This window comes from Hermetia illucens, chromosome 1 (genome assembly GCF_905115235.1).
Source record: "Hermetia illucens chromosome 1, iHerIll2.2.curated.20191125, whole genome shotgun sequence".
In the NCBI taxonomy this organism is placed as follows: domain Eukaryota; kingdom Metazoa; phylum Arthropoda; class Insecta; order Diptera; family Stratiomyidae; genus Hermetia; species Hermetia illucens.
The window spans coordinates 147,618,599-147,631,000 of NC_051849.1; the positions used below are offsets into that span (position 1 = coordinate 147,618,599).

Consider the following 12,402-nt stretch of genomic DNA (forward strand, 5'->3'; position numbering starts at 1 on the left):
TCGGAGAATCCGTCGAGAAATCCCTGCAACATCAGGACATCATGAGAAGCCGTGAGGGATTTAGGTACAATACCTGTAGCTGACAATATTATGGGAACTACAACCACCCGCTCGAGACGCCAAATTTCTTTGATTTCTCGAGCCAGTGGCTCATGTTCATCTTCTTCTCCACGTATTTCCGTTCGATGTTGGGGGATAGGATCAATAATATACGCGGAGCGACCCGTCTTGTCAACTAACAGCACGTCGGGATTGTTGTCCGGAATAGCAGAACTATCATACCGGAAAACCGGACATGCTCCCATGATCAGCCAATACTTGTATGCATGGTTTTGATGGTCACCTTACATACAGCATTACGCCTGGTGATGTATTGCATCGGTGCCATAACGGGGTAGCCAGAAATGAGATGGTCCAAAATCTCTAACGCCGAACCACACATTCTACACTAGTCACTCTCCACCCGTTCTTCCATGATGAGTTTTTATAAACTCGGTTGGCAACCACGTTGTCCTGAGTGGCACAAATAAATCCCTCCGTCTCAGCAAAGAGCTCCCCAGCACACAGCCATCTGTTCGACAAATGCAAATTGACAAATGGTTGCCAAAGACAATTCGCGTGTTTACCGTGCTTTACTTTCGATGTCCGTTCATCGATCCGCCCTTGGTCCGACTTCACCCCACTCAGAAGATTGCAAGATCGATCTTTCAAGGTAAGTGGAGTCTCCGCTCCACGGCAGAGTTTGGATAATGCATTCGGAATTTGGACATAATTGTCCGTATCCGCCTCTGGGCGTTTTCCAGATCGGGTTTCTTCTTCTTGTGAATGCATATCTCAGTGAAGCGATAGGGAATATATTCAATGCGTTTATTTTATTCTTCGCGGAGAGACACGATTTCAGTACCAGGAATTCGGACAGCAAAGCATCCTTCAGATTACCAACTCGAGCATGGGTTCCTTACAGAATTCCTAGGTATTTCTAGAACTCTGTCTCGATCATAACTTCGATGTGGAGGTCACCAATGCTATGTCCGACATGCAGCTCGTGATGACCTTTGCGCATGGCATGAATTCGACACTCTTCTAATCCAAATTCCATCCGAATATAATGACTGAACATGTCTACTATTCGCAACAGACTTCTAAGGTTGTCGTCAGTACCAGCATACAGCTTGATGTCATCTAAGTACATCAAGTGTTCCCACTTAGCACGTTGGCCATATTTGATTGCAAAACTATGCCCTCTAGCATCATTCAGTAGCCATGAAATTGGTTCAGTGCCATGCAAAAACAAAGGGGACTCAACGAATCCCCCGGAAGAAACAATGGTTTGACAGTGCAGCTTTGTCTACTACCGGCCAAACTCTGATCAACTCTAATATAATAGTATAAATTGTTAGGTCAATTACTTAACTTTTTGATCGATCAACGTGGGCCACACTCTATGTTTGCAGTAATAAAACCCGCTGAACTGATGAAATGAAATGTGCAGTTTCTCCTATTGCAATGACTATAGCTCTCTGCTGGGTGTTTGTCTTAACATGGTTGCTTCTAACAGGGTTTCGGTCTTGTGGATTCTTCATCAATCTTGTTAGATCGAACCCATGGGTCTTGTAGCAGAAAGATACAAGGGATGTCTTGCAGCTATATCAACCTCTGTAGCAGAAATTAAACGGTTTTGGCAATCTCGAAATAAAAATACTGCTCTGTAGTTTCTTGATATAATTGGATTACAATCTTTGTGGAACGAAGCATCACCTAATGACTGCTCCTAAGGACCTTTCGACTCTTTTGGTCCAGTTCGAATTTCATGCTGAAACTCTCCACCTCCGAGGATTTATCCTTGTTTGCACGCATGCATCTTACCCTCCAGTATCTGAAAACCCATGTTCTGTTCACCAGCACGCCTTGTTTCAAGGATCGGGTATCTGACATGCTCTGTCCTACTCAGTTCGGTCCTCACAAAGGTGAACCGGCCGCCGACACTATTTGCCTGCAGCCACCTTAATGTTGTGGCGGAGCGAACAACTTGCGTGTCGCAGACACACGCAAATTCGAAAATATTTTAATTTTTTAATAATCTAATAAAGTTTGAACTAAGAAAAATAAAGTATTTATCGCACTAGTCTTTCTATGGGAGGGCGTCATTGAGATTTCTCTCAACGATTTGATCACCCTTTCCACAGAGGTTCTAATCCCTACGAAAAACGCGGAAATCAAAGCATTTGCCGACGCAGATTTGTTGGTCTTACGTTTTTTCCTGGCATTGCTGACCGAATAATCTCTTACGTCCAGTGGTTCACCGGATTACCATCAAATTTCACTGAGCACATTCCAATATGTTACACAATAGCCTCGGTAACTGAGCGCTCCCCAAGCTAGGACATCAGGGTCGTTAGGTTGGTTTGGATTTTTTAAAGGCTAATTTAAATTTAGTGGGTCTGAGCTAAAAATCAAAAACTATTTAAAATAAATTTAGCTATATTCTTTTAAGATAATCATTTTACATTAAATTAAAAAAATAATAAAAAACACAAAACATTAAAAATTACTCTCATATGTAAATAAAAACATTTTTACGCACAAACGAATTATTTATAACGAATTTACCGAGACAATTAGAATCGATATGGCTTGAACAATGCTGCACAAATTTAAAACCTAAGCAAAATCATTTAAACGCAAAACTATGGTTACACATTTTACATGCACAGATCTCCGCATATTTTAGATTGAAATCGAGGAATAATAAAACAGATTCCATGCAACTACTGCTCTCTAGAACAAGACCACTTTTGTTATTGTATTTGAGCTTTATGAACATTAGTTTCTATGCTTGAATAGCGTGTCTCCCGCTTCTACGTTGCCTACATAGTTATGGTACTCAAAGTCGGACAAGATAAAAATTACAAATTGAAAATCTATCAGATTGAAAACGATGGCGCTTGATTGGTTTGACGGTAATGGATGCGATACTAGAAGGACATTGTTCTCTTTTTTAGATTGAGCAGTTCTGATTAAATTAGAAATCTTTATCCCAGCCGGATGTGTCGTCTGGTGGGGGACCATCTGGATCTGCTGGGTAGTCATCGAAGTTCGTTGTATCTGTGACGCTTTTCACGGTTGGTACTATGGGTGGCGGTAGAGTCCGGTTTCTCACACCTTCCCAATAGAACCCGTCAAACCATCTGAAAATATCGAAAGGAAAATTGTTGAAATTAATCTTGAAGCGGAGAAAACTTGCGGCAATTACTTATGCTTCTGTATTTCGCTAATTCCACCGCGTTGGTAGCCCAAACGCTCAGCCGGATTGTCACGACAGAGTTTCTTTATCAGAGCACTAGCGTTCCGCGTAATGTTACGTGGAAATTCGATTGCATCTATTCCCTTGAGGATTATGTTGTACGTTCGCATTGGATCCGAGCCAGTGAATGGTGGGGTTCCTGGAATATTGCAGTAAAATGTGAACTGGAGCTACAACTTTAGCAAACCAATTAGTACCTGTTAACAGTTCAAACATTAACACGCCCAACGACCAATAATCTGCACTAATGTCATGGCCTCGATTGAGAATAACTTCTGGAGCAACATACTCAGGTGTTCCGCAGAAAGTCCACGTCTTACGTCCGGATTGCAGTTTCTTGGCAAACCCGAAATCCACCAGCTTCACATATCCCTGTACATCCAAAAGTAAATTCTCCGGTTTTAAGTCCCTGTAAATGATATTGCGTGCGTGCAAATAATCGAATGCCTCCACCACACATGCCGTGTAGAATCTTGTTGTGGCGTCGTCGAAATGTCCTTTATCCCGAAGGATGGTCCACAGTTCACCGCCCAAGCAGCTTTCCATCAGCATATAGAGATATTTTCTGTCCTTGAAGGTTTTGAATAATTTAACAACGAACTGGCAATTGGCTTCACCCATAATTTCCTTCTCTGACATGATGTGCTGCTGCTGTCTTGTCTCGACAATTTGCGATTTCTTCATTTGCTTGAGCGCGAACGATCGGCTTGTGTCACCGTGAATCTGAACAAGTTCAACTCTACCAAATCCTCCGACTCCCAAGGTGGCAATAACACGCAAATCGGATAGACGAACATCGCGGAACTCTTCGTTGATCCTAAAAAGACAAATGCAAATATTACAGAAATTGTCTGGTTTTAATTATTGAAAAATTATTACCCAAGTGTTCATGATAGCATGAAAAAGAGAGAATATTACGCAAATTTGATTAATAACTTTTAGCTTGTTTTCTTACCTTCCGAAATGAGAAGAGGAAGACATTGATTAATTGATGGTGTTCACTCAAAAAAGACAAACCACGTAGATCAAAATAATTGGGGAGGAGTCGAAATAAAGTTATGCCTCTGATGTGAGAGGAGATGTTTTACCATTAACACACTTCTTGTACTTTTCATAGCCTAGGTAGTACCTAACAACTGAGGGGCCAAAATTCGTGATAATGAAATCGTTGCAATGATCCTTTGGTTTAGTAACTGAAATTTAAGTGGAATATGTAGACATCATCTCGGCCATCAATTGGCTCAAGCACGACAAGACGGTCTCGCCGCAAAATTCTATCTATATCTTGGGCTTGACGATCTGGGCGCAAAGCTATTCATTTGGCTATCTCCACAGAGTTCCCTTTCCACTCATCCCTAACGGAACATAGGTAACAGTGATATCTTTCCCAAAGATTGGAAAGAGGGGATGGTCGTCACTGTTACTCAAAAGTTCCAAGCTTTCGTCAGCACTTTCCTGCGACGTGTCGTCAAGGTACGCTTTCCGACAAAGCACTTCATCGGCGCACAGGTCAGTAAATCGTGGACAATTTGATCAGAAGACGAAAGCGGAAATGGATAGATCACACTTACAATGGGACCTACTCTCCTAAAGTGGTCGATGAGTCAGTTGCCCTATAATTAAATGACGCAGAACAGTACAGGAGGAGGGTAGGATTATGGGGAAGAATTGGCGATAGGGAAAGTGCGTTAAAACCGCAAAAAACACCGTTTCTCATGGAAGATGGTTGATAAAGGCGCTAACAACATTCGGGAAACATCAAGATGTCTAGCAACCTGGGATATCACCTTAGATCGAACAGATGAAATGGAGGCAAAATGAGCATCCGTACAATCCTTCAGTGATGCCCCTGAGGTACCTGGACAAATTATTTTCATGTCCTTCATTATACCTGCGTCCTAGTTAGTAGCCTCGGTGAAAAGTGTATCCCAAGTGGCCGGTACACGTTGGAAGTCCCGAAGTTGGTTTTGCCAAAGTCGTAGTTGTGGCAGGGCCAAACTCTTCGCGACCTTGGTAAGGATGTATGCATTGAACCCGTAGAAGCAGATCGCCTCGCTCCGAACGCGCGTTAACCCAAGCGTAATCCTCAAAGAGCTGAGGTAGAGGATTTGTCCCCGAAGGCATACCTGCTGCAGTCTGCAATTTTCCTCCTAAAAAATGCGAAGCATGGGTTGATAAAAGTGGAAAAGCTACTGGATCCCATTGCCTTTTTCAGGCGGACATGGGAGGGAGGACACACGCGAAAAAACAGAAGTGCCATCGTAAGCACCAAACGGATTTCCATCCGTTCCGAATAGAAGCTGATGAAAGGACAATTGACAAATAAGGCATTGAATTCTAGTCTGGGACTCATGCGCTATTTGGAAATTCAAAATTTTGACTATGACAAACGTTGTCAAGGTGTTCCCACATTGTACCACAGGAGTTTGGACTATGGACACCCGTCTTGAACTCACCGAGGATCCAATAGGAAGGCAACGTGTCGTAGATTCGGGAAAATAGGTCATAAAGTGGAGATTTCCAATGAAAAGGAGAATTACTTTCTCTGGAGGTTCAGTGGCGTGACTGGGAAAAAAACGTTGCCCATAGCGCGGCTCCGGTCTGGTCTTCAGGGCGGAATTAAGGATAGCACTTGATGATCTGCAAGATGCTGTCTTAAGTATGAAAAGGCGAATTCCAGTTGATAAGGGCTCTAAAGCCAGAATAATTGAATGGGACATGTATCATTCACGTTCCAGAAGGAAACGGACCCTGTAAATGGTAGACTCAACGAGAATGTTTCAGCGTTCCCAACTACCAAGCGAAGTATTTATAAAGTAATGTTGCATCGGAGTCATTGCTGTCGTTAGTGGAGAGGTTGCGAGTTCCAGAAGACTTCCCGGCAAGCAGCTACCAATACATTGCTTTCTTGTGATCGACCCTATCTCTGCATACGTCGGCCTAACGCTCTCTTTACATTTGGAATGTCGCGAATGTGAACACTGTAAAGCTATTGGAATAGGCAGAGCAGGAGAATATTTTAAGGGGTGAAGGAGCTACAGCTAGCACTATCGCCTATTCAGTTTTGAACCAAAGAACGGCAGCCTAAGGGGCTTTCATACCTATGTGGCTAGGGTTTTCGAACATCTGGTGAGCTGAAAAAAATGTTTTGTGACAAAACAAGTTCCTTCAGCATTATGGCTTCTATACAATGCAATGGGAAACCAATAAGACAAGTGCAACAAGTGTGTCATCAGATTATGAGTCGCGAATGGTCAACCTGGACCCAGTGGAATGCAAAGCGGACGACGCAGAAAAGCAATACTGTCCGCAACTGAATTGAAGGCCACGAAATCAACTTAAAACTGAAATGATGTTCGATACTATGGTTAATATTAATGGGCGTTTTGCACTTCCCTGCTAATAGTCAACATCAAGAAACCAAAATATAATCGGGTACTGTCCATCACATTATACGTAATGCCTGTCTGTACAAGATTGGTCAATGTGGACGATCAGGAGAACAGTTCGGCACACCGCCTAATTCCAATAAGAGTGCATCTGGGACAACATCTGGGACAACATCTGGTGAGGTAATATTTATCACCACGGGGCTGATCTTCACAGATTTTCTAGCAAATAAAGGTTCATATAGGAGACCAACACCACCTACAGGAGAAAAGGAGAACCCTCTGTACTGAATGAGACGGTATGCTTGTTACTTCCCGAGTTCCTGAGAATAGGATATTGAGAGATGTCCTAAAGATTGACGCGGAATCACAAGGAAATGGTGAAATTAGAGCAGCACAATTGTGACAGCATCAAAGAGACTGTAAAATTGGAAGAAGATTGGACGCTCGTAGCGACATGCTAGAGTCCTTCTCGCCTGGCAATAGTCGACAATGATCTCGGTCGGAAGAATGTTATAACTGGCGTTAGTGGGTGGAAATTTCATCCAAAAAACGAATGAATGCTAACATGTAGTAAAAATACTTGTGAGGAGAAAAATCGTTGTAAATCAGAAAGAGTTCAATGCCTGCAGGACGCAACAGGCATGATTCCTACAGAGAAATCGATTTTATGTTCACTGATAGAAGCATCTGTATCCCAATTGCACAATTTGTGAGAAAAATTATAACTTCCAAAAAGACCTATTGCTACTAGTCTCGCATTCTTTAGCTAGTGTCGCGTGGAACAGCGGAGCTGGCTTATCTCGGTCATATACGACATCAGTCATAGACTTGGTCTAAGTGGAATTGAAAAACGTTCAAGTAACCATCAGCATCAAGGCATCGTAATTTCGCCCGGTACTTTAAATTCTGTCAGACATAAATAACTTAAGTAAGCCACTATAGAATGGTGTAGAGAAAACATATGTGACAATTTGCAACATTAAGACAAAGACTGAAGCGAGTAACTCGTACCCTATTAATTTCGTAATGGAGGCTTTCAAAACGACAATATGGATTTCGATACATCAGAGCAGTGGCCGACCGTATGAAACTGGTAGGTATCAACCTAGTCTTGAAATATAAATTGGCATTTTCGAAGGAAAAGTGAGAAATGCAGGCGAGATTCCGAGGAACATTCGTTAAACTATAGCTAAGCATCGTGAGCTACGTAGCATACTTCTAAGTTGCTTCTAACTAGGGTGGCGAGGTCGATCTTGCTCCAGTTTGGAGGAAGGCTTTGTAGATTCCAGTAAAAGCTCATAAACGAAGTACAGTCTACAGAAGGATCGCTCCAAGGGTTTGTTCTGTTTTTAGGACTATCTCAAATGATAGTGTGCTCGTAACCTCGGCAGTGATACCGATCGACATCTTGGTAGGTGAGATGACGAACGAAGTCGCTCTCTCCTGTATCATACACGAAGGACACCTAAAGTGAGAGATATGTAAATAGATGGCGAGAGGCTTGGGAATGCTCGGGAAAAGGCGATTGATACGCAGGCCTGCACAAGTTTAAAGTAGATACCTCTTCGGATTGTCCAAACTGCGGTAGAATCCCAGAGGACCTAGAGCACGTATTCTTCTACTGTCCAAAATTTCTGGAAGAAAGGAAGAATCTAGAGGAGATTATAGAAGAGGTGCTGGCACCAGAAAATCTGTGCGAAGAGATGTGATCAATTCCATAATCGCATATATCCAGAGCGAAATGAGAAAGACAGAGTAGACGAGAAAAACCCGTTTACAATCGCCGCGTGGAGAAGGAGGATGACCACGTTAGATTCGGCTGAATCCGCCCCGTGATGTAGTACCTTATGGTGGCTCCACGGGGCATGGGGTGAGTCGGCGTGGTTTTAGTAGGTAAAAATCCCACAAGTTTGCCGGTATCTCGAAGATTTCCACCTCCTCAACAAATGGCAGGCAAACAGACAGATGGACGGACAGATAGCCAAACAGTGAACCGATTTTACCAATGTTTTGTTTCACGCACTATGGGGAGTACCGTCTCCGTTGTAACCGAGAAAATAGTTGTAACTCCCTATTTGGAATTATAAGTTTTCTGTCTTAGATAAAAGCCTTAAGAAAGTTTTTTGATTAAGAGTAAACAGCGAATGATCGACACACGTCAGTATTTGTCTCACGCCACTGATTCAAAGCAGCGTCTTCATAGCCGCGAGGCGACGTTCATTATCTTTTATAGTTGACCAACACTCAGAATCATAGAGGGCGATAGAGTGGACGCTAGTGGGGTAAATTCCGGAGTTGAGTTTGATGTTGATATGTCGATCACAAAGAACATAAGCTGTGGAACGCCACTTCATCCAAGTTGCACTAATGCGTGATGCAATTTCAGAACGCAATTCTCCATTGGTTGATAGCAACGACCCGAGATATATAAATGGGTAGGTCTCTGGCAATGATAGCGCCTGTTTCATTAGGATCGGTCGACAAAAATTCTGTTTTATTCAGATTCAATCTGAGACCGTATTGCATGAGGCAATCATTCCACTTTTAGGTAAGTTGGACCTCGACCTACTATTAGACGCTAAGAAAACAATTTTTTTAAAATAAAAGTTCAATTTTATGAAAAAAATCCTTCAAATTAATTTATACTGCCAATATTTCGAAGATGAGTGAGTTTTCCAAAAGGTTAGAGAATAGAGATAGCGTATATAATATGAAATTGTTCTCCTGGCATACTTACTTTTTACGTTCCAATGTGCCCTCATCATCATATCTGTGACGAATTTCGTCCAAATTAGATATTAACTGGTTGAATGTCTCCCTATCAATAACTAGACAAGTAACCCCTTCAGGAGAGTCGCAAATAATGTTAGCCGTACGCAAGTCATCTCTAAAATGTTAAAAAGATATATGAATCCAAGTTAAATTGCAAAATATCAATGCGACCTACCCTTGAAGAGCCTTTTCTCCGAAAAAGTCACCTTTTCCTAATAATCTGATGAATTTTTCTTCTTGCGCGTCATTTTGTCTTATTGTGACTCGAACCTGGCCCTTTGATATTATGAAGAAGGTGTCGCCACGAGCTCCTTGCCGTACTATGTAATCGCCTTGCTGATAGTGGGTCTCTTCCAAGATATCGGATATTTTGATGAGCGTATCTTCTGGAAGGTTCTTGAAGATAGGTACACTGAAAAGATAGAAAATAGCCAAAGATTAAAGAATGTCGTAATTATGAAATGAATGAGAGGATGAAAAATTTCAAGCTATATTTAACGGCAATCAAGATGAATTCCCCAAAGAAATTGAGCTCAAACCGTAACAAAAAGGAAACTACTTAGAAATTAAACCACATTGACCGCATGCCTCAATAGAATGTAAATCGTGGTAATTAACTCCTAATCGTTAGCAATTTCACATTCTCATATGCAGTAATCTGACCGCGGTTATGCTGATAGCATCGAGGCTTGTAAGTGCAGCAATCACGTTTGTTACGCTAGCATGCATGTTAGCCGCATGCACAACATTCGCATAGCTCGCACGCAGCCTGGAGAGGCGGACCAAAGGTGCGAGTAGAATTACTAATAAACACGTTAAGGCCTCTCAGCTGGTTTGTTGTGATTCCATCAATTTTCACTTTTACTTTTATTGCAAAATTGCGGTTTCATTTTAAATTGGAGCCTAAAGTGTTTAGCGTACGCGAAAAAGGCAAAGCAATCATCGCCTCATCACAGCAGACATAGTAGCGTGTGCATTTGATGAACGCAAACGAAAGAGGTTGACGAATTAATAATTATTTTTTCATTGGGGTTTGGAGCAGAATCATTTGGCCTTTGGATGGGGAAGCCGTGAACCACAGGCGATAGGTTCAAAAAGAATTACATTATCGTTACTTCTCAATTGTGGAGAGGCTTTTTCGAAAGTGGTAATTGTTCTCTCGTGGATTGCTTAGCCGCAAGTTAATTTTGTCGACCATTTAGAAGTGCTAAACTCAATAAAGGAAGAAGCCATTTAAGAAACCGTGATTTAGAGTTAATCGGCTTTTAAGCCCAAGGATCATATTTTATAAAATATCCGCTAAATCGCATCATGTCGACAACCAAATTATGATTATATTAGTTAAATGACTACGCAAAAGGTCTTGCAATTGATACGCTTGAGCTATGACATTCTGTTGCTGGCAACAGAGCTATTTTATGACGCCTACGGTCTGTCAACAGTGTGACATTAAGACAATTTATTATCGAAATTAGTTTCTTGTTTAATAAACAGGTATATAGAATTTTTGGTTGACTCCACCAAACCTGCGCTGGGGAAAGATTGCTTTCTTATATCGTGCAGTTGCGGAAAAAGGAAGGGGCGACCCCTCTCTAGAGCCCCTTGCACATCTCAACGATGGTTGACTTTCTAATCAGCTTCTTAGTGATAATGGGGATTTAAAGGAGAGGTGACCGCTGCCAGTTTTCATCGAGGCTTCCCAATACAATATTTCCTTTTCCTCACGTATACTCTCCTTACCTTTCATCTCCTGGGGATGAGGTTGGCAAATTAAAATTTACCATGATAATGTCAAACCCCACCCCTCCTTTGGAGCACGACAGCTTTAAGCGGTAAATAGACCCTGTGGTTTTTAATGGAGTTGGAGAGAAAGAACTGCCACTTTCTCCCCCTTACCCTCCTTACTCACTTCAGTTATTGGACTCAAAATTAAATCTTACCGTTTTGACGTCCAAATAGCCACAGCTTAAGGCGCCACTAGTTTCTAGACAGTCTTGACCGTTGTAGTTCTTGACCAAGGCTAGAAAGACGGGACCGTGCTTTGTATCCGCCTAAGGTCGACTGACTACCGTATATCGACTACCGTATATCGACTACCGGTCGCAGACTTTCGTTATTTTTGAAATGTCAACTATTCGGCATCAGCGCGATTTTTTACAGGTCAAAAAAATGGTTGTGAACGAACCTCTCATGACCTGACAGAATAACAAACTCAAACTGATTTCGATGCATGACCATACTTGCTAGACAATCCAGGTTAGAACTTTTTATTCACTGAGTTGTGACCTTCAATGAATAGTGGGTCTATTCCCCCAATCCAAACATAAAACGACAATGATACAATCCTAGGCAAGTACCCTAACTGGTAGCAAAACGATTTTCAAGAAAGGTATTATTGGTGTTTTGTGCATTTCGAAGACATCATCTAATTTTAGCTGCTCCCAAATGGTCGGATCATGGACGTTAACTTGCACAGTACACAACTTGATGGAATGTATGCTGCGCTTACCAAAAGAAATTTTTCACTTTGACCAATGGAAAGTAAGTACTATTGCACAGGACAGATGAATTATGAAAAAATTGAAACATTTTGATCAAACTTCTTTCACAGTGAAAATGTACCTAGGATTTGTAAGGTCGGCTACCACGATCTATGGTTCCGCGAAAAAAGGCAGCCTAAGTAACCTGACGAGGTTCAAAATTGGTGCTTGGCTTCTAATGGTAAAAGGGATATCGCCACTAGGTCAAGGAACTAGTTAATGAATAGGTTCAATTCATAAATTCGAATGGGCTTTACTGCGGAAGATAAAGTTTACTGTTTACTGTTTTATTTTTGTTGACGATTTTATTAAAAAAAGTGAACATTTTCTTCTTTTTCTTCAGTCTTTGTCCCTTTCATAAGCGCGGTCGATTCGTCTTGATCGGTTGCGCCAT

At 41.8% G+C, this 12,402-nt stretch overlaps 1 protein-coding gene across 9 annotated transcripts in view; it reads right to left on the bottom strand.

The window, feature by feature from the left end:
- Positions 1-2,463: 2,463 nt before the first annotated feature.
- The window catches only part of LOC119646149 (cGMP-dependent protein kinase, isozyme 2 forms cD4/T1/T3A/T3B), a 533,343-nt gene continuing 523,404 nt past the window's right edge, over positions 2,464-12,402 (bottom strand). For all 9 annotated transcript variants that reach the window (XM_038046508.1, XM_038046509.1, XM_038046510.1 and 6 more), the window contains 5 exons: positions 9,644-9,880; positions 9,434-9,583; positions 3,502-4,121; positions 3,254-3,443; positions 2,464-3,188 (listed from right to left, as the gene is read on the bottom strand). In XM_038046508.1, the coding sequence (XP_037902436.1) occupies positions 3,023-3,188; positions 3,254-3,443; positions 3,502-4,121; positions 9,434-9,583; positions 9,644-9,880 (1,363 nt within the window). In that variant the 3' untranslated portion in view covers positions 2,464-3,022. The remainder of the gene's footprint in view (positions 3,189-3,253; positions 3,444-3,501; positions 4,122-9,433; positions 9,584-9,643; positions 9,881-12,402) is intronic.